The sequence below is a fragment of the Heterocephalus glaber genome, unplaced genomic scaffold (genome assembly GCF_053883595.1).
Source record: "Heterocephalus glaber isolate CG9 unplaced genomic scaffold, H.glaber_assembly_v1.0 deba00001564, whole genome shotgun sequence".
Classification (NCBI taxonomy): domain Eukaryota; kingdom Metazoa; phylum Chordata; class Mammalia; order Rodentia; family Bathyergidae; genus Heterocephalus; species Heterocephalus glaber.
In genome coordinates this window covers 19,928,478-19,955,557 of record NW_028258351.1, presented here as the reverse complement: position 1 = coordinate 19,955,557, position 27,080 = coordinate 19,928,478, and the positions used below count along the sequence as shown (strand labels likewise).

The following is a 27,080-nucleotide window of genomic DNA, read 5'->3' as shown; positions in this document are numbered from 1 at the left end:
CTGGCCAAAGCAAGTCTCATGTCTGCACCTGGCTCCAAGCAAGAAAAACTAGAACAATTTACTGAGCAGCACCGAGAGTTGACACAGTGGGTCTGGGTAGCATGTTGCATTCAGTCTCATCCGTGTCTGTTTTAGCCATCTTCTCACCCGTGGAGGACTTGTGTTCCTGTCTGTCCTCTGCCACACAGGCAAAGCTCCCTTGTGACTGAAGCAGAAGAGAAGGGCCTGATGCTCCCCGTAAGGTATATATTTAATTTTTTCCCATCTTTCACCCCAAATACCTTGCTGATGATCATGTTTACATCAGACGCCCTACACTGCTCCTCACAGGAGACTTTTGCTTTGCTTGCAGCAAGCTGCAGTCATGGGTCAATCCCAGATGACTCTCCCCTGCAGCCTCTCTGGATGACTATTTCTCTACAGCCACTTCAGATATCCTCACTCTGGTCCAGGAGGAGCTCCTGGCCTACCCATGACTGAGCAGAAAGTCTGCAGCTACCTGGCAGGACACTGCGTGTGTGGGCCTGCCTTCTATTGTCTATATGAGAATAGTGCATGTACTGCTTTCCCTTGTTCTGCAATGTAAGACCTAATAAAGCATGTTTTGAATGGTTTTATTCTACTTAAACATGATTCCTGTCTCAAGGAGAATAGGATGCACTAGTTGCCCTAAGAGCTGATAACACTAGAGACTACTAACGTGGAGAGTGGCCAGAGGCTGGGGCTGTTAACACTGAGGGTACCTAGTAGTCTGAGAAAGGCAGAACCAAACGCTCCAGCTGCTGCAGGAGTTCCAGGGAGCTTCGAATAACTGCTGGCTCAGTGGCTAGGAGAGCAGTGAGGAGGGCTGCTGACGGTAAGCACGAAGAACTGCTAACATTCAAAGCTCAGAGTGCTGACACTAAGGGAGCTGCACTTTGCCTTGTTATAATCTCTATCCAAATTGGTCAAAGGAAATTTAAATCAACTGGTAGCATGACTAGGCAAGTGAGGGGTGGATTATTAAAACTCCACCGGAAGGGCGGAGCCTCCACTGCGGCTGGGAGCAAAAGCTCAGTCTGGAGAGGGCCCTATAGCTCCCTTAAGCAGAGGGAACCAGAGACAGCTCCTCCAGGAGCAGAACACAGAGGAGACCAGCATCATGACTGGCAAGGTGGGTTCAGAGATTCACTTAGAAATCAATAATCTAAAACTCATTTCACAAGAAGAAGCAGACAGTCCGTCAGACAGTGGACAAGGCAGCTTTGAAACAATGGAGCCCTGGAGTGAAAGAGATTCAGGTGAAGAGATATTGGTGAGTAAGAAGCTGAAGAGCAGGAAGGTGATACTAGACAGTGATTCTGAAACAGAGGACACAAATGCATCTCCAGAGAAAACTACCTATGACAGTGCTGAGGAAGATAAAGAGAACTTATGTGCTGGAAAAAGTGGAAAAATCAAAAGGATTTACACAACTGCGGCTGACTGTGATGAAAATAACACAGAGGAGTCTTTGTATCAGGAAAATCCTGAAACTCAAGTGACATCTTACTTAGACCTGGGTCTCCAACCTAGAAACTCTGTGGACTTTACCACTGACAGAAAGACCTCCAAAAAAAATTTGTACATGATGAAGAAGGAATTGGAGGAAAAGCAAAACTAAAATCAAAGAGAAGACTTGAGGAAGAGGAGAGATTGAAAAGATTAGGCAGTTAAAAAAGGAAACAAAAAATGAAGAAATGATGTGGAACAGCCACTGAATGACAGTGGCTGTCTTCTTGTGGAGAAAGACCTTTGTGAAATGGGTTTGGAGGAGAAAAATAACTCTCCATTTGAAGATGAAGAATCATTGGAATCAGTAAGGGCAGCTGTGAAGAACAAAGTAAAAAAGCACAAGAGAAAAAGGAATCATCTTTGGAGAGTGGGGTCTTTTCATTTGAAGAAGAGAGTGAGTTATCAAAAAGCACCATGAAAAAGGAAAAAAGGCAGCCGGGTTAAGCAAGGAAGCATTAAAAAAAAAAAACTGCAGGGGAGGGGGATTTAGCTCAGTGGTGCTGCTCCTGCCTCCCAAGCGCAAGGTCCTGAATTCGATCCCCTGTACCAAAAAAAAAAAAAAAAAAAAAAACCCAAAAAAACTGCATGGTGAGAGTAAGTGCACTTAATCTTCCATACCATATGCCTGAGAATAAAACCATTCATAGGGCCGGGGATTTAGCTTGGTGGTTTCGCTGCCTGCTGTGCAAGCGCAAGGATCCGAATTCGATCCCCGGTACCAAAAAAACAAACAAAAAAACCCAGAACCATTCATGATTTCTTCAAAAGTAAACCCCACTCCACTTGCCAGGGAAATGCCATGGCACTACTAATGTCATCTAAATATCAATCAAGCCATCATGAATCATAGACACTGCAAACACAACTGAAATGAATAGTGACCATTGTAACAAAGGTTCTGAGCAGACAAGTACAAGATGTGAAATGGAAATTAATGAACTCTGTGTGGTCTCAAAGGAACCTCACATTGCTACTGGATCAGAAGAGACTTGCATTACAGATCTGGTGAGAAGTGAAGGGCTAGAAATTTAAGAAAAACAGAAACAGAATGATGCTACACCTACGCCTGAGGATGGCTCAGTATTGCAACAAGAATCTAGCTTCTTCAGGAACATGACCAGTGAGGAATATCAGATTGGAGGGCTTGTGGCATCTGAACCTCATACCCTGAAGGGAGAAGAAGGCCTGCAAAACATACACACACACACACACACATACACACACACACACACAAAAAAAAAAAAACAGGAGAAACTGGAAGAACCCATGCAGCAAACTAAATCATCAGCAGTTGTGGTACCTGAAAAAGTAAGAAGGTTCACTGTGGATAGACTGAAACAACTGGGAGTGTATGTTTCCATTAAATCCTGACTGGGTGCTAATAAAGATTCCTTCGTAATACTTGAACCTACACCAACAGAGGTAGTCCTTTAAATTGTGAGCTGAAAGCTTTGAAGTAGTGTTTCAGGAAGCATGACAAGCTAGCAGCCAGACCCAGAGCTGGCCAGATGTGAGCATGAATGTCATAGTGAAAGACTAAGACGCTAATGGAAAGAAAGAGCTAAAGGCAGATGTGTCACCCATGACTTTGGTAGCTGAGAAGCTAGACAGAATGAGCCACACAAAACCAGGTGAAAAACTGCAGGTTTTAAAAGCTAAAGTGCAAGAAGCAATGAAAGAAAAGAAGAAGAAGGAGGAGGAGGAGGAGAAGGAGGAGGAGAAGGAGAAGGAGAAGGAGAAGGAGAAGGAGAAGGAGAAGGAGAAGGAGAAGCAGCAGTGAAACTCGGAAGGTTTGAAGAGCTCCAAAAGCTCCAAGCATTATTTAAATTAGACAATGAAGATGGATTTGAAGAGAAAGAAGAGGAAGAGGAAGAAATGGCAGATGAGTCTGAGGGAGACGGAAAAGAAGAGGTAGAGAAAGAAGAGGAGGAAATGAAGAACTGGAGGAAGAAGTGGAGAAAGAAGATGAAGAAGAAGAGGAAGGCAATCAGGAGACCACAGAATTCCTTCTTGGTAATGAAGATTATAGAAAGCAAAGATAAAACAAAAAACAAAAAGAAAGCAAAGATGAGAAAGAAATGGATAAAGAAAATACTGATGGCAGTAGTGAAATTGACAAGTCAGTTGACCTCTCTGTTCTCAAGTTTCTCTCATCAGATTCTACTTTACTATTTAAGGACAACTCTTCCAAATAGGTTACTTTCCTACTGAAGACAAATCAGAAAGAAATGAAAACTCTGGCAAATGACCTAGCAAGCTTGATGAAGAAGATGCATGTTCACTAACAAAAGAGAGCAGCCACGATAGCAGCTTTGAGATGACTGGCTCCTCAATTCCATCCTAATTGGCCTTGCAACAAACAGGCTGGGGTACCAGTTTATTCCCTGCTGTGGAAGGATTCAGATCTCCTTACCCTGGGCTATTTTGAGCCAGTTTGGTCAGCTTAGCTTCTAAGAGTTCAGGGAAACTGTCTGAGCCTTCACTTCCTATAGAGGATTCTGGGGATCTGTATAATGCCTCCCCAGAGTCAAAGACACTTTTCCTAGGAGCAGGAGACAACTTCTAGTTCTGTTTAGAAGATGACACTCAAAGCCAACTGTTGAATGCAGATAGGTTCTTTTTTTTTTTTTTGGTACCGGGAGTCGAACTTGGGACCTTCCACTTGTGAGGCAGGCGGCGGAACCACTGAGCTAAATCCCTGGCCCAGCAGATAGGTTCTTAAATGTTAGAAACCACAGGAGTCAGTTCCAAGCTTTAAAACCTTGGTTGCCAATGGTAACTGAGAATGCTTTGAATGAGAATGCCGTGGATGCCAACATGGATGAACTGTTGGATTTGTGTAGTGGAAAGTTTACATCGCAGGCTGAAAAATGTCAACCCAGGAAAAATGACAAGAAAGAGGATATGGAAGAATTTCTGAATCTTTGTTCAAGAAAATTTCCTTCTCAGGATCCCTTCCCTCTGGCTCTGTTGGAGTTGAGCAAGCAGGAGAAGGAGAACAGCATGGGTGACCCAATGGCAGAAGCACTTGCTCTTTGCTCAGGCTCTATCCCAAAAGACAGGAAGGAAGAAGGTGAAGAGGAGGAATTTGGAGACTTTCAGCTCGTTCCACAAAACAATGAGTCCAGCAGCGATGAGGATGAAAATAAGGCATTGGAAGACCATGAAGATGATGATGAATAAGAACTCCTAAAGCAAGCTGAAAAGCTGGAAAGGCAAATGAGATTGAAAAAATACTTGGAGGATGAATCAGAGGTGTCAAGAAGTGAAGACGAGTATGGTGGGGAAGAGATTGATGAATATGAAGAGGACATAATTGATGAAGTTCTTCCTTCTGATAAGGAACTGCAGAGTCAAATCAAGAAAATACACATGTTGCGCAAGGTCCCTAGTTCGATCCCCGGTACCAAAAGAAAAGAAAAAAGAAAAGAAAATACACATCCAAACCACATCGGATGATGATAAACGACAGCTATGCTTATACCAAAAGAGGTACCTTGCTGATGGGGATCTGCTCAACAATGGACCTGGGCAAATGAGGAGATTCCTGTGGAAAAATATAGATGATGCATTATTCCACCAAGACTGTGATGGTGATCAGATTGAAGAACAGCTTGATGAGACAGAAGCCAGATAGAGGAAGGAGCGAATTGAACAGAAGCAGTGGCTTCGGGGCCAGGCACAACAGGAGATTACAGCTGAAGAAGAAAAAGAAATTAGGGAAAGACAGTCAGTTAATGATGCTAGCCAAGAAAGTTACATCCAAAGCACTGAAGAAGAGTGCCAATTGCCCTGCAGTTATCAGGAATCGAAGTGTCTACTCAGTAATGCTTTTGAAGCTATCAGTCCTGGAAGCACTCACCAGCTCAACATAGGCTCACTGCTAAGCCAGCCCAAAGCTGTGCTTCAGAAACTGGCTGCCCTTTCTGATCTCAAATCTCAACCCCAGTGCTCCCTGAAATTCAAGAAACTTTGTCTTTCATACACTTTCTCCTGTCAAGGCTGAGGCAGCAAAGGTATCATCTAAGCCTCAGTTGAGGAGAAGGGGACTATCATTAATGGCATCCCCTTCACCTAAGTGCCCCAAGACAGGTGCTTGCAGTCCAGCATTGAACCAAAGCATCTTTAGATATTTAGTTTACACCATCAAGGATGCCAGCATCTATGCCAAGACTACTCAGTAACTCAGTGCTAGAAACTGGCACTGAAAGTTGGAACTGATGCTCATGCTGATGATCTCTCCTTCCTTCGTAATCAATGCATTAAGATTACAAACAGGTTCCAGTTCTTTCTACTGCTCAACTGTGGCTGTCTTCCTTTCCCTGGATTACCTGGGTTGGCCACTAATCCTAATTCTACAATGTTTCCAACATCTACTTATGGAATGCTTGAGTGAAGTCTCACGTACTCCATTAAACGTTTGACATTTTATCCTAGCAGCTTCCTGGATTTACACCCAGAAGTTGAATGGGATCATTTCCATTTTTTATTAAGAGACAGGGAACTCCAATTTAAGTGATAAAATGAGGGTGCAGGTTTTCTGCAGTTTTTTCCAACACTCAAGATGCTAACTTTGACAGCTCATGTTTGTAAATTTATAGTCTTGTAATGGGGAAAATGTGTATAAATGTGTTTTAATATGTATGTAGTTTTTCAATAAATCTCAATGACTTCAAGGCAAAAAAAAAGTCCATTGGACTAAACCACATTTTACAGACATCTCTATCAGTCATAATTGTGTTGTGTTCATCTCTATTCTCTGTCTTCTATGTACTGACCCCTCAAAACTCATCACTGTGCTTCAGGGGAGCTGGAAAGAGGTGATCATATGACCCAAGCTCAAAATGACACCCAAACTAGATCCCTCCTCAGGTCTTCCTGAACTTTTTTCACTGAAGCCAAGTGCAAAACAGGTGGTAAAGCTATGGTCCTGTATTTATGGCTACTGGACTAAGGGAGTGAAAACAATGTACAACCAATGTATTTGTACCCCGGGATTCTAAGTGTCCAGTCCAGTCTTAAACAGAAAGGCAGGCCACGATATGACAAATTTAAAGCAGTGTTGGCAAAGTTACAAACTGTAACAAGCAAACAGATTTTGAAATAGATTTCACCATCTCAGATTTGCATCCTACAGCTTGGAAATTCATCGAATAATTCATGGAATCTAAGCAGAAAGGTATATGGAGAGAAAAAGCAACCAGTCAGATAAACAGCATCTCTAGAATATATCATGAGAATACAATTTTATTGTGGGTTAGCTGAACCTGTTAGGAGTTTGTGTGACTAGTACCACATACAGTGATTCACACTGACTTACAAATAGAATTTAATGGTCTGTAGAACTGAAAAAGCAAGGCGTATGTTTCAAATGAGACTTGATCTTGCAACTCAAGGGATGACAATAAGAACCTGGCTTCCCTTTGTCTTTCCATTCTACCTGCTGTGGGGTTCACCTCTTTGTCAAGCTCCATACAGTGGCCTCCTTGGCAGCTCCCCACACCAGCCTGTCCCATACATGACCTGTCAGTCAGGGAGGGACCCCAACACCAGCAGATTTCTCCAGTGGAGCCTGTGGATTTTAGTACAGCTATCCTTCAGTATCTATGGGGGATTGGTTCCAGGAACCCCTCAGTTACCCAAATCCCAAAATGTTCAAGTCTCTTACATAAAATTGCCCAGTATTTGCATATAACCTATATACATGCTCTTATATACTTTAAATCATCACTAGATGACTTAAAATACTTATTATAAGGTAAATGCTAGGTAAGGAGTTATTATACCATATGGTTTAGGAAACAATGACAAGAAAGTCTGTACATGTTCAGTACAGATGCAAGTTGGTTTTTTTCAAATATTTTCAACCTGTAGTTGACTGGAGCCACATATGCAAAACCCATAGATATAGAACCCATGATATGGAGGTCTGACTGAGAATCAGGTTTTAAGGGTGACCCAGAATACAGGAAAATCCCATTCTTAGAGTGAACATAGAGCTGAAGGGATGACAGAAGTCTCCTCCATGAAGTTACTCAGCTCTGTCTGTGACTGTACTCACCCTTGCAGCCTCTCCTACCCTCCAGACCAAGGACTCCAAACTGTTCACAAAGAAGCTAAGCACATGCCTGGGAGGGTAGTACAATGGCAGAGCACTTACTTAACATGTACCGGGCCCTGGATTTCATCCCCAGCACTGCAGGGGAAAAAAGAAAGGAAATTCTAACTGGCCACCCTATTCAGACATAACTATATTCTTTTTTTTTTGTACCAGGCATCAAACTCGGGACCTTGCACTTGCAAGGCAGGCGGCAGCACCACTGAGCTAAATCCTTGGCTGTTCTATTCTTGATTCTAGCTTTTCTTTCTTCATTTAAAGATTCACGGGTACTTTGCTGTCCAAAAACACTGAAGTTACATGTTGCAACAGTAGCTGATTTTAGTTGTTAACTGAGCATCAACTACAAGTAGGGCATTGTTCTAAGTACTTTATGCATATTAATTCATTTAGTCCCCTGAACAATCCCAGGAGGCAGGTACAATTATTGTTATTCTCATTGTATGGCTGAGGAAGCAGGGGCATTAAGAGAGTAAGTATTGGCTGGGGATTTAGCTCAGTGGTTTCGCTGCCTGCTGCGCAAGCACAAGGACCTGAGTTCGATCCCCAGTACCAAAAATAAAAAAAAAGAGAGAGAGTAAGTACTGTGCTCAAGATCACATAGCTAACAAGCTTTAGAGTATTATTTGAAAACAGACCAGCTAGTTCCAGAGTCTAGGTGCATTAATCACGACCTGACTGTTATCTGGTCTCCGTGGCCTTATACCATATCTCTCCTAAATTCTCTATTTGGCATTCCATTATCTATATTTCAGGATTTCCTGGGAAAAGCTCCACCACACAGAGGGTTTAGTATCCACAAAACTGCTCAGAATACCTCTGTATTCCCAGTTTAAGTAGATGGTAACATTCTTTTTTATTGGATTTTTGAGACAGGGTCTCCTCATGAGTTCAGGCTGGCCTTGAACTCACTATGGAGCCCAGATTGGACTCAAACTCATGGCCATCCTTCTGCCTCAGCCTCCCAAGTCCTGGGATTGCAACCGTGCACTCCTACACCCGGTCTAGTGTATGGCAACTTAATAGGATAGTGAAGTTGGGGGTGGGGGTATCAGAATCATAGGACCAGGTTGGAAGATAGGCAGAACCTAAAGATTGGGGAGGAGTAGACTCAGGGTCTTATGCACACTAAGCAAGTGTTTTTTCACTGAACCCCCAGACAAGACCAAGGAATTTGAGAAGCAGTTGGGACAAGAAATCAGAAGCAGAGAACACAGCAATGGAGTACTAGCCAAGAGAATTCCATTAGGGTGCAGTTACTATGATAAGTTGGGGAAACATTTAATTGAGTAGAGGAAACATTTAGTTTACCATTAGTGGATATGGTAGGTAGACCTCTAAGATGGTCCCTAGTGGTTCCCAACTCCTGGTATTCATGCCCTTAGGCAGCCCTGTCACTTTTTGAATAGGCTGGATTATGTGATTGCGTTTAATGCTTGGCTAAACTGATGGGATAGTACTTCTGGGATTAGGTTACTAAGGAACTAAATGCCACTAACAACTGCTGAGTGAATGTGTAAGTTGATTTTTCCCCTGTTGGTCCTTCAGATGAGACCATGGATTCAGCTTGACATGTCTGCAACCATCTTGAGCCATGTTATTATTTGGACCTTAAACTTCCCCCAAAGTCCCATGTGTTGAAGGCTTGGCTACCAGCCTGTGGAGCTATTTGGAGGTTGTAGAACCCTTAGGAAATGGAGCCTAGTCAGGCGAAGTTAGGGGTGGGATGTGCTCTTGAAGAGGATATGGAGGGCTGAGGATTTAGCTCAGAGGCACTGTGCCTGCCTTGCAAGAGTAAACTCCTGAGTTCAATCCCCGGTACAAAAGAAAAAAAAAAAAGAAAGGATATGGAGACCCTGGCCACTTCCTCTTTCTATTTTGCCTCTCATCTGCCATGAGGTGAGTGGGTTTCCTCCAATATGTACTCTCTGCCATGACTTACTGCCTCACCACAGCCCCAAGGCAACAGGCCCAAGCAACCTGTGAAACTGAGCCAAAATAAATCTTTCTTTCTTATAAGTTTATTTCCGCAGATATTTTGCCACAGCATGGAAAACTGTCTCACTTGTGACCACCATGATTGCCTGGTTTTTTTCTGCACAGTTGCCCAGCCAACTACAAATAGACAAAACAATTAGAGTGGTATGTGGGGTTTTTACAACTGGACCCTGGCACTAGGAATGTGCCTGACTCTTTGCTATTAGCTTAACATAAACCAGGTACACAGGCCGGGGATTTAGCACAGTGGCACTGCCCCTGCCTCGAAAGCACAAGGTCCTGAGTTTGATCCCTGGTACTGCCTCCCAAAAAAAAAAAAACACAGGTACATTCCATCTTGGATAAAGTCACTTTTGTCCGAACCAAAATATGCACCTCTCCTTCTGACCCATACTGCAGGGATTCATTTGGTCTTGCTGCCACCCAGAATCAGGACCATGCTTCTGTCAGTTAGTCCCCCCAGAAAATTTCACTCTGCATGGTCCTAGATCCATTTGCCTCTCTTTCTTTGGTCTCACAGCACCTTGGAGCCAATCCTTAAACACTGGGGCTGGGCTGTTCCAGAACATGGGCCAAGAACTTGATTGTATCCACATAGGAAGCCATGGAGCAGCAGACCCAGCCAAGCCATACCTGAGTTCCTGACCCACAGAAACTAGAAAACAATAAATGTGTGTGTTATTTTAAGCTGCTAAATTTCTTTTCAGTGTTGGGGATTAAACACAGGGCCTCATATAAGCTACTATATTTGAGGAAATTTTGATAGACAACAATAGTAATTAATAAAGGCAGTAATTTGTCTATATGATTGTTAACGGCTGCCCTGGTGTAAGAAGGCTGTATAGGAACACTCCCAACATCTGTTCTGCTGACCACCCACTATTGTCAAAGAATGGTATGTGATGAAAGACAGCACTGCCATTTGAATCCTACAGCCCCAGCCTGAGAAGTATACAGAAGAAACAAAATTAAGCTCTCCAGAGCCAGAGCCCAGTATGTGGAAAATTCTTCCAATTGTGGGATGTGAGAGCCAGACATGGTGACATCGGCACTTAGGCAGGCTGAGGTAGAAAGATTGCAAGTTCAAGCCCAGAATGGGCAACTTAGTGATTTAGCAACATCTTACTTCAAAATGTAAAAAAAAAAAATTTTAAAGACTGGAGATGTAAGTCAGTGTGAAGGCCCTGGGTTCAATCCCCAGGAGACAGAGAGAGAGAGAGAGAGAGAGAGAGAGAGAAAGAGACATTGGATGTAAAAAATTGGAAACAAGAACCAGAGGCTCTAGTTTACATCAAAACTGGTATTTTCTCCTCCCAGTATTATTCACAATTTATTATCTATAGCTAAAAACATGATATGCCTGTGTTCTTTTTTATGTTAAAATATAAATTAGTAAGCATCAGAATTCCTATGTTAGTGGGGTACAAATCTGAAGCAGGACTATAAATGGCAAGTATGTCTGTGTGGAAACTAAAAGCTTTATGAATCCTCACATAAAAGATGGCTTTTGGGGCAGGGGATTTAGCTCAATGGTTCCACCATCTGCCTCGAAAGCAGAAGAACCAGAGTTCGATCCCCGGTGCAGGGGAAAAAAAAAAAAAAAGATGGCTTTTGAGATCTGAGCATGATGACAAATATCTATAATACCAGCATTCGAGAGGCTGAGGCAGGAGGAACACCATGAGTTTGAGGCCAGCCTGGGCTACATAGTGAGTTCAAGGCCAATTTGAACTACATAGTGAGACCCTGTCTCAAAAAACAAAACATATATATATATATATATATATATATATATATATATATATATATATAAAACTTTCTATGGTTTTTTTTTTTTTTTTGACAGGGTCTCACTAGGCAGTTCAGGCTGTCCTTAACTCACTAAGTAGCCCAGGCTGGCCCCCCAACTCTTAGTGATCCTCCTGCCTCAGCCTCTTGAGTGCTGGGATTACAGGAGTGCGCCACCACGCCCAGCTTTTGGTTGTTGTTTTGTTGAGACAGGGTCTCACTATGTAGTGCAGGCTGGCCTTGAACTTGCTATGTAGCTCAGGCTGGCCTGGAACTCAGGGCAGTCTTCCTGCTTCAACCTCCCGAGTGCTGGAATTACAGGCATGCGCCACCATGACCGACTTGTTTGTTGTATTTTTGGGCTTAATTTTTAAGCGAATACTTCATTATTATTTTCGCTGTTCTAAATAATACTTTCGTATCTAATTTTCATATTCTTTTTTTTTTTTTAATGGGCCACACACAAGCTGGATCCAGCCCCAACTCCATTGCTCAGAGTGCAACTTCAGATTTCTAAAGGGACATTGGATCGGATAAGGCTTCGGAAGCGGGGATGAGAGGGCCAGGAGAAGCCGCCTATTGGAAAGAAGAAAATAAAAATCTGGGGCAAGAAGGAATGAGATGGAACTCCAGGAGTCAGCCTGTGGGGTATGATACGGAGCAGTCTGAGCTTAAGTACCCAGGCCTGGCTCAAAGCTGGTGGCAGAACTGCAGCAGGGGCCGGGGTAAAACGCCAAATTCTCATCTGATGTGCGAGAGCTGTGAGCAGAAGTGACTGAGTCGCGTCCAAGCCGACCCGAGCCCTATCAACCAGCAAAACGCAAGCCCTTGCACCTCAGGATGGCCTGCGCGAGAGGAGCGAGCATTGGGAATCCGCAAACACATGAGGAACCTGCTGCAGGAAGCCCGGCCCGCCAAGCTCTCAGGCCCGCGGGTGCTCTGGGTCTTGAAGCTCCCTAGCAGGTGGAGAGGCGGGGCCAAGGTCGGGGCGGGGTCTACCAGAGGGGCGCGGTTATGGATATAGCCATACGGATATGGCTTGGATATGGCTATGCCTGGTCTACCCGGATATTCCGCTCGATTTGATCTGGCCCGAGGCTGCTATTGGGTGCAGAGACTGCAGTCTGGAATGGGCGTGCTGGGAAGCGAGCCGGGCCAGTCTGCGGAGCCCACCAGGCTTGTGGGGAGCTGTCAGAGGAAGGTACTCCCTGCTCCAGGACGGTGCGTCTGGATGACCTGGCCAACCTGGGCAACCAGAACCACAGTTAACCTCTGTAGCTGAAGAGGGAGTTGAGCCCTGTGAGGAAGGAGGGAGGAGAGGACCACGCTGAAGAGCTCTGGAAGGGATCACAAGGAGTGGGCTGGAGGGAGAGGATGCCGTCACCAGGGAGGCTGTACCTGACCATAGCAGAGAAGTAGATCCCTGTAGGAGGCCATGCAGACAAGGAAGGAAGCAAATCCAGGATGAGCCAAGTTACCTCGTGCCACCTGTAAATCATTCCCACTCTTCTGTCTTACCTCATCCCCATTTCCATTTCCGTCCACTCTCTTCTGCCTAGGGTCTTCCTTCCTCCATATCTGTTCCTTTCCCATGGAGCTGTGCTTCAGGCCCCTTAGCCCTCTGCAATAGGCCTGCAGAATCCAGACCCCTCCAGGATTGCACATTTTGGATCACCCCAAAATGGAAAGGGAGCTCTAAGATACTAACAGAAACCAACCCCGGGAAAACCAGAAAATGGCAGTCCCCTTCCTCTGCTTTACATCTCTGAAATAACTCCTATCTGGACCCCATTATCTCACTAGCAGAACCTCTAAATTGGAGCCTGAGGGCTTCCTTAGTGGCAGACTTCCAGTAGGGAGTAAGGGCTGGGAGGAAATTGTGCAGGGTACCTGTGTAGCTTTGTGTGTGCCCTTGGATGTATGTCTCTAAGTATCTCAGTTTGTCTCTGCTTATGCCAAAGAGGGATAGGGTAATGGGAGGAAGGGTTCCCACCCAGAAACTTGAAGGAGTGTGTGCACTGCTTCTACCCTCACCACCTCTACCTTCTGTTCTTGACCTATAATCCCCTCATGACCGCTTTCCCCAGGTCTTCCCACAGCTGCTTCCTTCTAAATATCTGAGTCTCAGCTCAAATATCATCTCCTCCAGGGTCTTCCCTAAAGCTCCCCTCTCACACACACAACATTCTATCTCATGGCCCTTGCTGTGTTTTGTTTTTGTACTGGAGATTTACACTGAGCCACATCCCCAGCTCTTTTTAAATTTTTTTTTAACTTTTGAGATAGGATCTTACTTGTGATCTTCCTGCCTCAGCCTCCAGAATACTGTAATTACAGGAATGTAGCAAGGACCTGAGTTCAATCCCCAGTCCAAAAAAAAAAAAAAAAAGGAATGCACCACCACACTGGGCTTTATATTTCTTCATACCACTTACTGCTATCTGATTTTATCTTTTTGTTTTGTTTTTGTTTTTGGTACCAGATCGAACTCAGGTCCTTCAGCTTGGCAGGAGGTGGAACCACTGAGCTAGATCCCCAGCCTTGATTTTATCTTTTTAATTTCCTGAATAGATAATTGTCTCCTTCTGCTCAACCTAGGCTCCCTGAGGGCAAGAACCTTATTTTTTTCATGTCTGTAGGCTTGGATCTTGTAACAGTGCCTGCCTGAAGGTTTTCCAATAGGTGTACATTGAATTAAATTAAACACACAGATGTTTGCCCTGACAGTAAGGGACCTTTATGGCTGACTTACTGCTCCTTGTATCCTTCCCACTGCATCTTTGTCCCCTAAGAGGCCAGCTGTAGCTAGCCCTGCCCTGCCTTCGTCCTCAGGCTGCAGGAACCCCCTCACTACCACAGAGGCTACAAACTCCCTGCCACCATCACTGCCACCAGAGCTGTGGGCTGGCACACAGAACTTACATCTGGTCTCCATGTTCCAGTTCCCAGTGGAGCTGATCCCCGCTCTTGACACCTTTCCGAGCAGCCCCATCTCCCATTATAAAGTGGTATTTGTGAACCACTGCTCCTTTGAGCACACACTGTCCTGAAGAGCCTCAATACAACTCCATCAGCATTTATTGAGGGTTTTCATATACCAGGCACTGTGCTAGGTGAATCTCCAAAGTTGTGGACATGCCAACTGCCAGCACCCTCTTCCCTCAGAGTCTCCAGAGTCCTTGTACCTCCTATGATCTTCGTGGCAGTTTCTGTCCTGAGTAAGTTGCCAAGCAAGATTGAAGGGGAAGGGTGATGGCCCAGAACAGGGAAGGCCATGTCCCAGGCTTGGGTCCCCAGTTGCCAGCACCTGTCAGTTCAGGTGTTTCCAGCCCTCACCTTCTCTGGGATTTTCAGGGGGAAGTTGCTCATCTGGAAGCAGATGTTCTGCTTGGAGCCAGGTAGCAACTCCAGCTCTCCACACTGTTCAGCCGTATTTCTGTGAGAGGATCAGGGTCGAGGCCAGAAGCCCAAGAGGGAGGCTCATCAGCCAGCCTGTGATCCACAGCTTCTGTGCCTTCGACCCAACCTGGGATCCAGAGTGTTCTGCAGCCCAAGACTGAGGCTGCTGAATGAGAATACTTCAAGTTAGGGGGATATGCAGGCTGGGATCATGGAGACCAGAGTTTGGGGCAGGAGAATTGTACAGAGATTTAAGGGGCCTTGAGCACCAGCTACTGGCCATCTTCTGTCCCTCTGGCTCCTCTGCCAGGCTGCTTGACTGCTCCATAACATAAACCCTCCAACTGTCATGGAACCCTGTGCTTCAAGACACCCACAGTCCAGGGCTTTCATCCTCAGCTTGGCCTCCCTGCCAAGCTATACCCAGCATGCTCTCTTCTGGAACTTAGATCTAATGTCTTTCTTAGAACAGCAAGAGAAATGTAGATAAGAGAAGAAATGGAGCATTCATTCAAGGCGGTGGAGGTACCGCCACACACTCCCCCCGATCAGCAGAATCACCTTCCCTGATATATTACAGACACACATACACACAGATCCTCTAAGACACACACACTCAGGATTCTTTGGAAAAGAGGAAATGGCTTGAGAGGGCACAGGAGATATCCAAAGAATAAATCTAATACTTCTCAGACTCAAAGGCAGAACTGGTAGGTGTTGCAGAACCAAGCAGAGTGACTGCAGGTCTCTTGGGCCCAAATCACCATCTTTGGCTGGATAGGTCCCTCATCATCCTTGTTGGCTGTAGGACTTTATCTGTATGGCAATAGTTCGGTTTTGTTTGGTTTTAACTGCATTGCACCAGCACTGTCTTCCTTGGCTGTGAACGTAGCAAGGATACTCACTTGCCAGGAATTCAGCCAGTTCAGTGCCAATCAGCTGGTCTCTACTTTGCCTCTGTCTCCACTGGCAAGCATTGAAGCCATCCCATTCTTTCTTATGGCTGTGAGCTCAGAGGCCTTGTTTCATTGGCTGCCCTGTCTTTATGCTCAGTCCCTATTGGTTGCCACTAGAGGTAGTGTTTCCACTGGCAGTGAATCCAACGGATGGATGGATGGTTTCTGTTCCCTCAGTGTCGAGTTGCCATTGTCCTAACCTGGGCCCCACCCCCAGCCTGCATTAGGGTGAAGGGTCACCGGGGGTGCCTGAAGAGGGCCCCATAGCCTCAAGAAGCCTCTGGTGCCGACGAAGGTGCTTCCGCCGTTCATGTTCCCCTGTGACTTCACACACCAACTGAGCAGGAAAGGCTCCAGGAAGCCCCTTCAGCCAGCCTAGGGAAAGATACAGGGCAGGGCAAGACAAGGGGTGAGGACAGAGGTCAGGTGAAGAGAAAAAGGGGTCTCAGGTCTTGGGGGTCGTGGTGGGTAAGGGAATTAGTTGAGATGCTTGGAGCATTGGTAGATAGGGCATCAGCATTGAAAGGGTCTCTGCCCAGTCATTGCTGTGGAGCCCAGCAGTGGCTGGGCTGCTCATCTCACTCAGAGTAAGAAGCAGAGTTTGTTTGTTTGCAACAAACTGTAAACTGGGGTCTTACCCAGACCCCTCACCCTGAGCAACATCCCCAGCTCTTTTGTTATTTTGAGTCAGGTTCTCACGATAAGTCACTAAATTGCTTAAACTGAGCTCAAATATGCAATCCTCTTGACTCAGGTTTTCAGAGTACTAGGATTATAGGTGCCTGGCTGAGGCACTGTTCTTGGGATTACAGGTGCTGGCTGAAGTGGAGTTCTTTTTTTTTTTTTTCTTTGGTACCGGGGATCAAACTTGGGACTTTCCGCTTGCAAGGCAGGCGCTGGAACCACTGAGCTAAATCCCCGGCCCCTGGAGTTCTTTTAGGTACTTGCAAGGACCCACAAATCTCGTCCCTGTTACCTCTGGACCTCATGTCCTTCTGTTCTCCTCTTGTCTGGCTCCCTGTAACCATGCTGGCCTCCCTACAGTTCCTCTATCACACAACAGACCGAAGGGCTTTGCATCATTTGTTCCTCCAACAGGGACATTCTTCCTCCAGACACCACGTGCCCAAATTGCTTGCCTCTATCCAACTCACTTCCATCCTGCCTTTTCTATAAGATCCACCTCAGCACCTTGAAAATTCCCAACCTTCTTATTCTGCTCCACATTTGTTTTTCCTGTTGCACTCACCACCTCCCAACATGCTTTTATTTATCTATTTATCATGTTTATTCTTTATTGTTTGCTTCTTCTATTAGAAGGCATGCTGCAGGTCTGGGGATGCAGCTCCATGGTAGAGCATTTACCTAGCACACACAAGGGCCTGGGTTCGAGCCTCAGCACCAAAACAGAGTACTTGCTCCAGCAGGACAGGAAGCTTTGTGTGTTTGATTCACAGTGTTTAATAAATATCAATTGAAAGAACAAATAAAATACATAAATAAATATCAATTGAGTGAGTACATGAAAGAATCTCTCACCTTCAGGATTCTTGTGCAGATGCTTGGTGGGAGCCCTGGACTCCACACCTGGTCCCTCAGCCTTGACAGGTGTAGATGGCTCTGAGTACAGTTCCTGGGAACACTCTGGTAGTGGACAGGTGACATTAGCGTGGGATCCAGATTCTTTAGCGCTTCTCCCCCATATTCCGAATAAGACTCAGCTTTCCTTCCCTCCTCCCGTGAGCTTGATACTCACCACAGTCCTCATAGATGGTGTCTGGGGAGCAGGGAAGGGGACCTGGAGTAGGGAAGGCTCCCAGCCAGCGCTGCATGTCTGATCTGGTGAGAACAGAGACAGGGTTCACAACTGGCCCAGGAGATCCTCCTGGGGGGAGGCAGGGGCCATGAGGAGAAAGAATTGGGGAAGTGGGCGGCCTCAGGGGATAGCAGAAAGTCCCAAGGCCCAGTGGTGGTGGTGGTGGTGGTGGGGTGTGTGTGTGTGTGTGTGTGTGTGTGTGCGCGCTGGCCATGCACCTTGCCAGGGCCACACACATACCCCCACCCCCCCACCCCCCAAAGATGTTTTCTGGAGACACAACTCACAGGGAGGAAGCTTGGAGCAGCCGGTGGGTGGGGCGCCCCTGGTGGTTGCTGAGAAGGGAGAGGCGGAAGGTAGGGGGTCCAGATGGGTCTGGAACCTGCTGGGCCTGCACCAGGGAGCGATGGGCATAGTCCAGAACCTGCAGCCGCTGCCCACTGCCCAAGGAAGAGGGTGTTCAGAGGGATCTCGCTGGGCACCTCCTCTCCACCCAGCCAAGCCTCTCTCCCTCTCTCTCCTTAGAACCCACCTCTTGGGCTGAGTGATGAGCAGGAGATCACTAAAGAGCAGCAGGCAGAGGGGAGTAAAGCGGGGTCGCGAGGTGAAGAGCACGCCCCCCCTCCGGCACCCTAACTCGGTCAGCTCCCCCTGCAACTCCAGGCGCCTCGACCAGGAGACCAGTGGCAGAGCCTGCAAGAAACCGCAAAGTTCCAGCTTCACTGTGCCGGAGGGAAAGGCGAGATGAGGAGACGGGGCAGGGACTAACCTTGACTTTGTGGAAGCGCAGCCTTTGGGTGAGTCGAATCAGCTCTTCGGTCTGCTTCATGCGCCCTACCTCAGCGCTGCAACGCTCAATGATCTGAGTGAAGAGCACCAAGTCACCCCCCTCCTGCTCCTTTCCAGCCCTCCTTGTCACTTCTCCCAGCCTCAGCCCTCCTCCTGCCCACCTTACTGACAGCACCCAGGGCCTTCTGGGCATTTTCCTGGCGACTGGATCCCTCCTCGGTCTGGCGCAGGATATTCTGAGGAAAAGGAGGAAAAATGACTGGGACTCCTGCACCAGGACCATTGGATTCAAAGGAGCCACAGCTCAGAGGGCCCTGCCTGGCTTGGTAAAATGCTCAGTTTGGGATCACAGGGCTGCAGCAGTGGCCTCAACAAGACCGAGAGGCTATCGTGTCTCTTCACCATAGTCTAGCCTACACTGTAGGGTGTGGGATTGGGGGGGGGGGGTTGGTACCAGGGATCAAACTCGGGTCCTTGAGCTAGCGAGGCAGGCAGCCAAACCACTGAGCTAAATCCCTGGGCCAAATGTGTGTGTGGGGGGGGTGTTCTTCCCTTTTTACTCAACCCAAATTGATTCTGTAGAGCCCATTTTCCCCTTACCCTTCTGGTTTTTTCCTACCTTTAATAAATGCGCAGCTTTGCCATTGTTTTTTTTTAAAAAAAAGGTCGAGAGTTCTCATTATTCTCACTAACTGCACAGCCCTGAGGAAGTCATGTTATCTCTCTTAGCCTCAATTTCCCCATATATAAAATGGGAATAAGACCGAGGGTAAAGGGCTGGGGATTTAGCTCAGTGGTTCTGCCACGTGCCTTGCCAGCGCAAGGTCCCAATCAGGTTCAATCCCCAGTACACACACACACACAAAAAGACCGAGGGTGTGAATATTGAGGATATAAGGAGGTAATTATATTATAAAAATATAATATAGGGCAGGGGATTTAGCTCAGTGGTTTCGCCGCCTGCTGCACAAGCGCAAGGACCCAAGTTCGATCCCTGGTACCAAAAACAAAAAAAAATAAAAATAAATAAAAATATAATATAAAAAGGGCTTGGCAAAATACTGAAAAGATGGGTTGCTATTATTTTAATAATTATTAACTACAACTATTAGTGTAAACTATATATAAAGTAATTAATAGTGCGTAGATTTCAGTTGTGTCTCCATCAATTATTTCTGTATGACCTGGAGCAAGTTATTTAATCTGTAGCTCAATTTTCTCTTCTATAAAGTAGAATAAATAATAGTTCCTGCCTCACACAGTTGGTGAAGTTAAATAAACATATAGCATTTGGATCTATACTTCAAACAATAGTCATTGAGCTATTATGATTGATATTATGATTATTGTTATTGTGTTGTCCAGACTGGGGAAAGACAAAGCTGAACAAGACATAGAATCCAGGGGCTGGGGATCTAGCTCAGTGGTTTCGCCACCTGCTGTGTAGCCAAAGGACCCGAGTTCAATCCCTGGTACCAAAAAAAAAGACATAGAGAAGCCAGGCTAGGGTTGTACCTCAGTGATTGAATACCTGCCTAGCATGCTTGAGGCCCTGGGTTTGATCCCTAGCACCACAAAAAAATAAAAGAAAAAGAATCTGATCATCTAACTGGGCACTCCTCACATTAAAACTGCTACATTGAATGACCTGGTAGGGAGGAGTCTCTACTTGGCAATAGAAGAATATTTCTTACCCTTTTCTCCTAGTATCACCCTGCTAATGAACCTTTTTAGGATTTCCCTGAGTGTTCTACCCACCATGATTTTTTGCTTTGTTTTGTATTTTGTTTTGTTTTGTTACATTGCTGGCAATCAAAACAGGGTCTGGTGCATGCAAGGTAAATGCTATAGCCTCAGCAACCCCTCCACTGTGAATTTTTAATTCTACAGGTATACTATAAATCTGTTTTTGTACTATGGCCATTTAAAGAACCACAACCGTTGGAAGAGCTAAGGTTTTTCATCCCCTAAATAACCCATTTTTGCCCCTTTTCAGGTGATATCAAATAGTTAGAGGCTCAACAGAGGTAAGTCTAGAATGTCTGCCTCTAGCTAGAGCCCTTTCCCTGCACCCATTCTGTCCAGTGTGGCAGGACAGGACCAAGCCTGGAAGGTACCTGCAGCAGCATGCGGAGCCGGGTGATACGCTGGAAGGGCAGCAGCAGGAAGGAGGGTAGCGGGAGCCGCTCACACTTGGGGAGGCTCTGCAGCCGCCGAAGCTCCGCGGAGAAACGCATGTTTGTGTCCCTGCAGAAGCAGGCCCAGCTGGCTAGTGGCTACCTTGAGCAAGGCCCTGATTCTTTAGCCAGCTCTGCCCTCGACCCCAACTCTGTTCCCCAGCTTCTTCCCACACCTCTGAGAAATAGTAGCACGTCCCTCATCCTTGGTTTTGCTTTCCACAATTCCAGTTACCTGAAGTTAACCTTAGTCCAAAAATATTAAGTGGAAAATCTAGACATAAACAATTTATAATTTATGTTTTAAATTGCACACTTTTCTGAGTAGCATAATGAAATCTCAAGCCATTCCACATGGGATATGAATCACCTCTTTGTTCAGCATATCCACACTGTATATACTGCTCCTCCACCTTAAATCCAGTTATCAGACTGACTGCTGGCATCACAATGCTTGTGTCCAGGTAGCCCTTATTTTCCTTAAGAATAGCCCCATAGTGAAAGAATAGTGATTTTATCAGCATATATTGCTATAATTTTATCAGCATATATTGCTATAATAAGTGATTTTATTAGCATATATTGCTATAATTTTTCTATTTTATTATTAGCAACTGTTGTTAATCTCCCATTGTGTCTTACTTATAAAAAGCTTTATCATATATATTTATGTATATGAAAAACATAGTATATAGAGTTCCCTGTGATCCACAGTTTCAGGCATCTACTGGAGGTCTTGGAACACATGCCCCATGGAGAAGGGAGGACAACCACACTCACATAAGGCGGCTGTAGGTCTCCTCCTGATACTGCTGGTTCCGCACATAATCCACGTACACGGAGAAAGGCCCCACCGCATGCACATGCACCACATCGCACAGGTCACTGATGTGAGGAGAAGAACGCACCCGGGACAGTAACGTTCCTAGAAACCTGAAGGAGTAGGGGAGGCAGCAATGGAGGGGACAGAGGATCAAGTCTTCCAGGTTTCTGAGGGAAGAGCTGGGAATAGCAGGGTCTATGAAAAGAAGAATCTGGAGAAAGCTAAGGGTGTGCTGAGCAGGCCAAAGCCAGGATTCTTGGGAAGACAGGATCCCACTGACCGCTCACTGACTCCCTGGACTCGCTGCACATTGGAGAAGAGTGTGTGGTGATCCCTCGGGGTAAGCGTGTCCCGGAGTGCCTGGCTCAGCACGAAAGTGTCAGTGAGCAGCCTCAGGGAGCGCAGGTAGGAGGCCTCAGACGTCACCACCTCGAACAGGCTCTAGGATGAAGGCCAGGGCAGTAGTGGACAGTCCTACTCTTGGCCAGCCTAGGATCTGGGTCATGTGCCTCTCCCATGCATCCCACTCAGACCCGCCCCAGTGTGCCCACCTCTTGCATGCGCCTCTCCTGGGGGCTGAGGGTCTCCAGGAGGCCGCTGACTCGCACAGCTGGAAGCTCCTGCCACAGGGTGTTTCGAGGCCCAGGAGGTCGCGTGAAGGCAGGAGCTTCCCCAGGATTTGCTGGAGAGGGGCCCCCGTCCTCACTAACCCCCCACAGCTCCTCTGACAGCACGGCTGCTCGGTAGGTCTGGTATAAAGGTTCTAGAAGGCAGGCAAAGCACATCAGGGAAGTCTGGAGTCCCAAACCCTTTTCCATTGCTTGAAGGTCACAGCAGCAATCCCAGGTCCAAAGAATCTCACCGTCCTGCAGGGGCAGCTCCCAGTTCTGCTCCTTCAGCCCCTCCAGCCCCTCCTCATTCCTGTGGAGAGAGAGAAATAGGCATTCCCAGGGCCACTGCAGTGGTCCACTCCATGGGTGCTACTTGCAGGATACTGGAAGGGATGTACAACCGACTTGTCCACATAGGCAGGGGCCCTGATGGTCCCCCAGAACAAACTCCAGACTTTCTTATGTGCCCCTTGGAGGGGAACTGGGCCCCATTGTTTTCTTTCTTTTTTTTTTTTTTGTACCAGGGATCGAACTCAGGACCTTGCACTGGTGAGGCAGGTGGCAGCACCACTGAGCTAAGTCCCTGGCCCCCCATCCATTTCTATTATCTCAGTACTGTGTAGCAGGGACTCCCAAGTCTCTGCCTCCAGCCTTCTCACACTGCAACCATTGTCAGAAAGGCCCTTTTTGTGCCTCCATGAAACTCCACACAGTCAAACCCAAACTCCTACACCTGCCCACCACCACCTATGGCTCTCATCTCCCCTGTTCTAGTCACCTGCACTCCCACACACCCATTCAAGCTAAAAAAAAAAAAATGCTAGTGGGGCCTGGGGTTTTAACTCAGCGGTAGAGCATTTGCCTAGCATTCGTGAGGCCCTAGGTTCAGTCTCCAGCATTATAAAAATATTACTAATAAAAACCACGCTAGTAAATGTTTTCTGAATGAATGCATGGGTCCAGATTATCTCTGATGATGATGGTGAATCTGAGATGATTAACAAGCCCAGACAATATAGAAGAGATGGTTATGGTCACCAAATGAATTTGGAGACAGTAATTGCAATAGAGTTCAAGGAAAGTACAGGCCCAGGTCTTTAGCAACATCATCTCTCCCATCCCATGGAGTCGTTGGTATATTAATCCCCATTTCCTACATGAGGATGCTGAGACCCAGAAAGGCTGAGGATTTGCATAAGGTCAATAACTAATAAGGGGCAAAGGTAGGATGGGAAATGTCAGCTGCTAGTCTCGGGAGCCCCAGCCCTTCTTTCCTCTACCCCTGTGGAGGTAGAAGTTACTTGGACCTGAAGGTTAGCCTTTCCTAAGGTGGGAGCATGGTGGGGTGTTTTGTACCTTCCCTCCATGGCTGCAGGGAAGGGGTTCTGGTTCAGAGGAGCATCATCAGGGCTGTCCCCTGGAAAGAGAACCCAGAGTGAAAAAAATAAACCTCCAGGACCCCCAGCCCAATACTCCTTACCCCGGCCTCAGCAGCAACTGTTGCTATAAAAACTACAACTCCCGTCAGCCCCAGAGCAGCAGCTAGTAGAGGAACAAATATCCCCGGGCCCATTGGGATTGTAGTTCATTGGATTTTAGGCCACTCCACCTCTACCTTATCCGTTCAAAGCCCAGAGGTCCCCCAACACACACACACACACACACACACACACACACGGGCCCTGTACCTGTTTGGATTCCATCTTCAGAAGGCAAATCAAGATCTGGCTGGGGGGGGTCCCCAGAGACAGTGGCATCCTGTCTGACCCGAGTTGGCTTGGGAGGTTTAAGGGGTGGCAGAAGTTTTCGCTCAGCGGTGGAACGATAGGACGTGAGGACGACTGCAGGGCGACTGATGCTCGGAGGGTTAGGGCGGGAGCGGGAGGTGCGCAGTGGAGAGGCCCTGCAGGGGGCTCTGAGGCCACCCTCAGGGCCCCCCACAGGCACCCATCGGAGCTCCAGCCCAGGCCGGGTTATGTGGCAGACACAAGGGCAGCAAGGAGGGCAGGCCAGGATAGCATCTGTGGCAGACAGGGCATCCTAAGGAGAAAGCCCTTGGCCAGGCCCACCCTGCCAGGCCTCCACCTTTCCCTTTTGCCCTAACTGTTTGCAAACCCCAAGAAATACAGAAATTGTGTTTTCTTTCTTTTCTTTTCTTTTCTTTGTGGTACTGGAGATCAAACTCAGGACCTTGCACTTGCAAGGCAGACATGGTGCCACTGAGCTAAATCCCTGGTGGGTTTTCTAAACACAAAGTTCATGTTTGAAAAACTAGCCCCTGAAAGTTCCCATTCTGCAAGCACTGAAAACAAAGATGAGCTGATTGAGGCTACCCCACCCCCACCACGTGCTTACCCAGAGCACCATTCTCCTGGGACCGGTTCCCAGCAGCATCCTTTCTCTCCCCATTCACATCCGCTCCCCCTTGGGGACCCCACTCCAGAGAGTCTGCAGCCTGGGTCCTGTCTTCAGCCCCCCATTCAAACCTGCCTGCCAGTCTCCGCACAGTGCCAGGGGCCGAGGCCAGACCATCCTGCTTCAGGCCCCCAGCCATGGGGAGCAGGGGCAGAGGTGTGCGAGGTGACCCAGAGGGCTTGGGTGGGGGAACTGGAGAACAGACAGCCAGTTCTGGGGAGCCAGAGCGCCTGGACACTGGACTGGGGGTGCTGGAACGTGAGTCTGGGGAAGGCTGGGAGTCGAGGCTGGTTCTAGAAGCCGATAGAGGCAAAAGGGCAGGGGGCTTGAGGGATGTGGCTGGGGGCTCCCAGAAAATGGGGGTGCACATTGGAGCTGATGCATCACTGGAAGTTTGGGGAAGTGCCTGTGGAGAAGAGCCATGGTGAGGAGGCCCTGGGGAGTGGGGAGCCCGTGGGCGGGAAGGGGGCCGAGGGCGGATGATCCGAGAGGGTTTCTGGGTGGGGGGTGTTGCTGCAGGAAGGGACTGGGCTGACATCTTCCTCTGAGCTCTTCAAAGAGGTGGGGTGTTCTGCTGGAGTCATCCCCTGAGAAGGGTGGAGGGAGAAAGAGCCCCTTAGCGTCCCTGGTGGGTACACCAAGGACATCTGAATGCGTGGCTTCGGGGTGAGGAGGGAAGGTTGGTGTCATCCTCACCTTCCATGTCATTTGCGCTGTCCCTCTCCTCACCTCTCGCCTCTCATCTCTCCTTCTCATTGGGCCCCTGGACCTGCTTGGCCCCCCTACCCTTCACTCGTGTGTGTGTGTGTGTGTGTGTGTGTGTGTGTGTGTGTGTGTGTTGTGGTGCTAAAGATGGAACCCAGGGTTGCTGGAACCCAAGGGTACTCTACCACTGAACTACATCCCAGCTGTTTTTATTTTGAGATAAGCTCCCCTATGAGTCTCAGCCTAGCTGCAAATTCAGATTCTCCTGCCTCAGCCTCCCAAGTAGCTGAGATTGCAGGTTTGTGCCACCACACCCAGCTTCACTCTATCTTTTGACTTCTGCTACCACAGTCAACCAAGAAGAGACAAGGCTGGGACGCTGGGTCAGTGGAGGCAGAGGCACCAGAGACTCAGTGAAATGTAGGAGGAGGGACCCAGATTGCCAGGATAGGTGCCAGTATAGACCTTAAGAACTGTGAGTCCTTGTGTGTTGCGCAGGTTTGGTGTGGGTTAAGTGTGTGCTGTAGCTAGTGCTGTACAAGTGACTGTTGCATGGTGTGTGGTGAGTGTACACTCCACGTGCTGACTGGGTAGGTGTGCAGCGGGAGAGCAGATAGACGGTGTGTGGTGGCCTGTAAAGGAGTGTGTGGTGTGAGAGTAAGGACAGGAGTGTAAGGGGGGGTGTGTGTTCTGTGCCATCTGGGCAGAGCGCGAAGTGTGTACACAAGTGTGTATGTATGTCCACGCTTGGCCTGTGAGGGATGCATCACTCTTTCCCTACTCCCACCAGCCCCCGCCCCCCATTTCCCAGTTCCTCTCCCTGGACTCTCCCTTTCCGGATTATTTTTAGTCTCCTTTTCCTGCCATGGAGATTCCTGGAGCCTCTGACCCCAAGAGACTGTGAGGCCACGGCACATGGTCTTCTGTCCCTCATCTTTCCACCCCACCTGGCCCCAGGTCTGGACAAAAAGAGAAGCTGCAGGGGAGGGCTGGGTCCTGCCAGGATGCCTAGGGAGGTGGCCCCAGACCAGGTCACAGGCTAGGGATCAGGGCACTAGGGCCTGGGCTTCTCTTCCTCTCCTGAGGAAGGAAGCTGCTGTCTGGATAAAACAAGGATCTGAGCCGGGATGAGGGGAGCCCCCGGACTCCCTTCAGGAGTCAGCAGAAGTCACAACCCTCCAGACCCCAGAGTAGGTTCTTGAAAGACGATGTCGGTGGGGGAGGGGCCGTAGACTGCGACTTGCAGCTCAGTGGCCTCCCATTCTGGCAGGAAGCCACTTAGTGGCCTCAACAGCTGCCCAGCTCCTCCCCAGACCCTACCCCCACCAAGGATCCCGCTACCCCCTCCCTTCAGGTACCTGCGTTTACTTCCTTCCCCACCCCTACTCAGGCTCTGGCAGGGCCCAGGTAGTGGGGCCCCAAGCACTCACCCTCAAGTTCCCTCCACTCTCAGTCACCTCCCAGAGCTGAGTGAGTAGGGGCAGGAAACAGGAATCGGATCCTCTTCCCAACCGGACACCCCCCTCCCCAACCACACCACACTCCACATGCGCACACTGGGGCCCTGGGAGATGAGAGGGACCTGATATCCAGGGTGTCAGAGGCTAACGGGTCCAGAGAGGGCTGCTGTGTATGCACACATTCCATCACCATCTCTGGGCTCACAGGGGTTCATGGGCTGCCTGGGTGGAGCAGCGCAGATGGGGTAGGACGGATGGCGATGGCATGGGGCTGGGCCAGCAGGATGGCACAGGCGTTTCCATCCCTCTACCTCAGCTAAGGGACAGTGTGAGTCCTTCCATGACCTGTCCGGCCACCTCTCCCTCCACTTGCACTACGCCTGTCTCATTAGCTTCCGACCTGTCCCCTGGCTGTGAGCCAGCCCGCATTTCACATCAAGGGATCCCTAAGTCTGCTTCCTCCCTGACTCTGCAATGGCTCCCCATGAACTT

At 47.9% G+C, this 27,080-nt stretch overlaps 1 protein-coding gene and 3 pseudogenes across 4 annotated transcripts in view; 3 read left to right on the top strand and 1 right to left on the bottom strand.

Annotated features, from left to right (window-relative positions):
* Positions 1-641: 641 nt before the first annotated feature.
* Positions 642-1,977, top strand: LOC147823911 (claspin pseudogene; annotated as a pseudogene).
* Positions 1,978-2,301: 324 nt separating this feature from the next.
* Positions 2,302-4,138, top strand: LOC101699620 (claspin pseudogene; annotated as a pseudogene).
* On the top strand, positions 3,368-6,366 carry LOC147823910 (claspin pseudogene; annotated as a pseudogene).
* Positions 6,367-14,497: 8,131 nt separating this feature from the next.
* Arhgef15 (Rho guanine nucleotide exchange factor 15) overlaps positions 14,498-27,080 on the bottom strand; it is a 29,726-nt gene continuing 17,143 nt past the window's right edge. For 2 of the 4 annotated variants that reach the window (XM_021238499.2, XM_004857494.3), the window contains 15 exons: positions 24,364-25,010; positions 23,697-24,029; positions 23,365-23,425; positions 22,260-22,318; positions 21,949-22,160; positions 21,678-21,838; positions 21,355-21,507; positions 20,515-20,644; positions 18,559-18,633; positions 18,378-18,470; positions 18,141-18,301; positions 17,896-18,048; positions 17,549-17,631; positions 17,332-17,436; positions 14,498-16,167 (listed from right to left, as the gene is read on the bottom strand). In XM_021238499.2, the coding sequence (XP_021094158.2) occupies positions 16,016-16,167; positions 17,332-17,436; positions 17,549-17,631; positions 17,896-18,048; positions 18,141-18,301; positions 18,378-18,470; positions 18,559-18,633; positions 20,515-20,644; positions 21,355-21,507; positions 21,678-21,838; positions 21,949-22,160; positions 22,260-22,318; positions 23,365-23,425; positions 23,697-24,029; positions 24,364-24,961 (2,529 nt within the window). In that variant the 5' untranslated portion in view covers positions 24,962-25,010 and the 3' untranslated portion in view covers positions 14,498-16,015. Of the gene's footprint in view, positions 16,168-17,331; positions 17,437-17,548; positions 17,632-17,895; positions 18,049-18,140; positions 18,302-18,377; positions 18,471-18,558; positions 18,634-20,514; positions 20,645-21,354; positions 21,508-21,677; positions 21,839-21,948; positions 22,161-22,259; positions 22,319-23,364; positions 23,426-23,696; positions 24,030-24,363; positions 25,011-26,558; positions 27,050-27,080 lie in introns of those variants that run through there. The other 2 variants (XM_004857493.3, XM_087191801.1) reach the window with 2 other exon arrangements.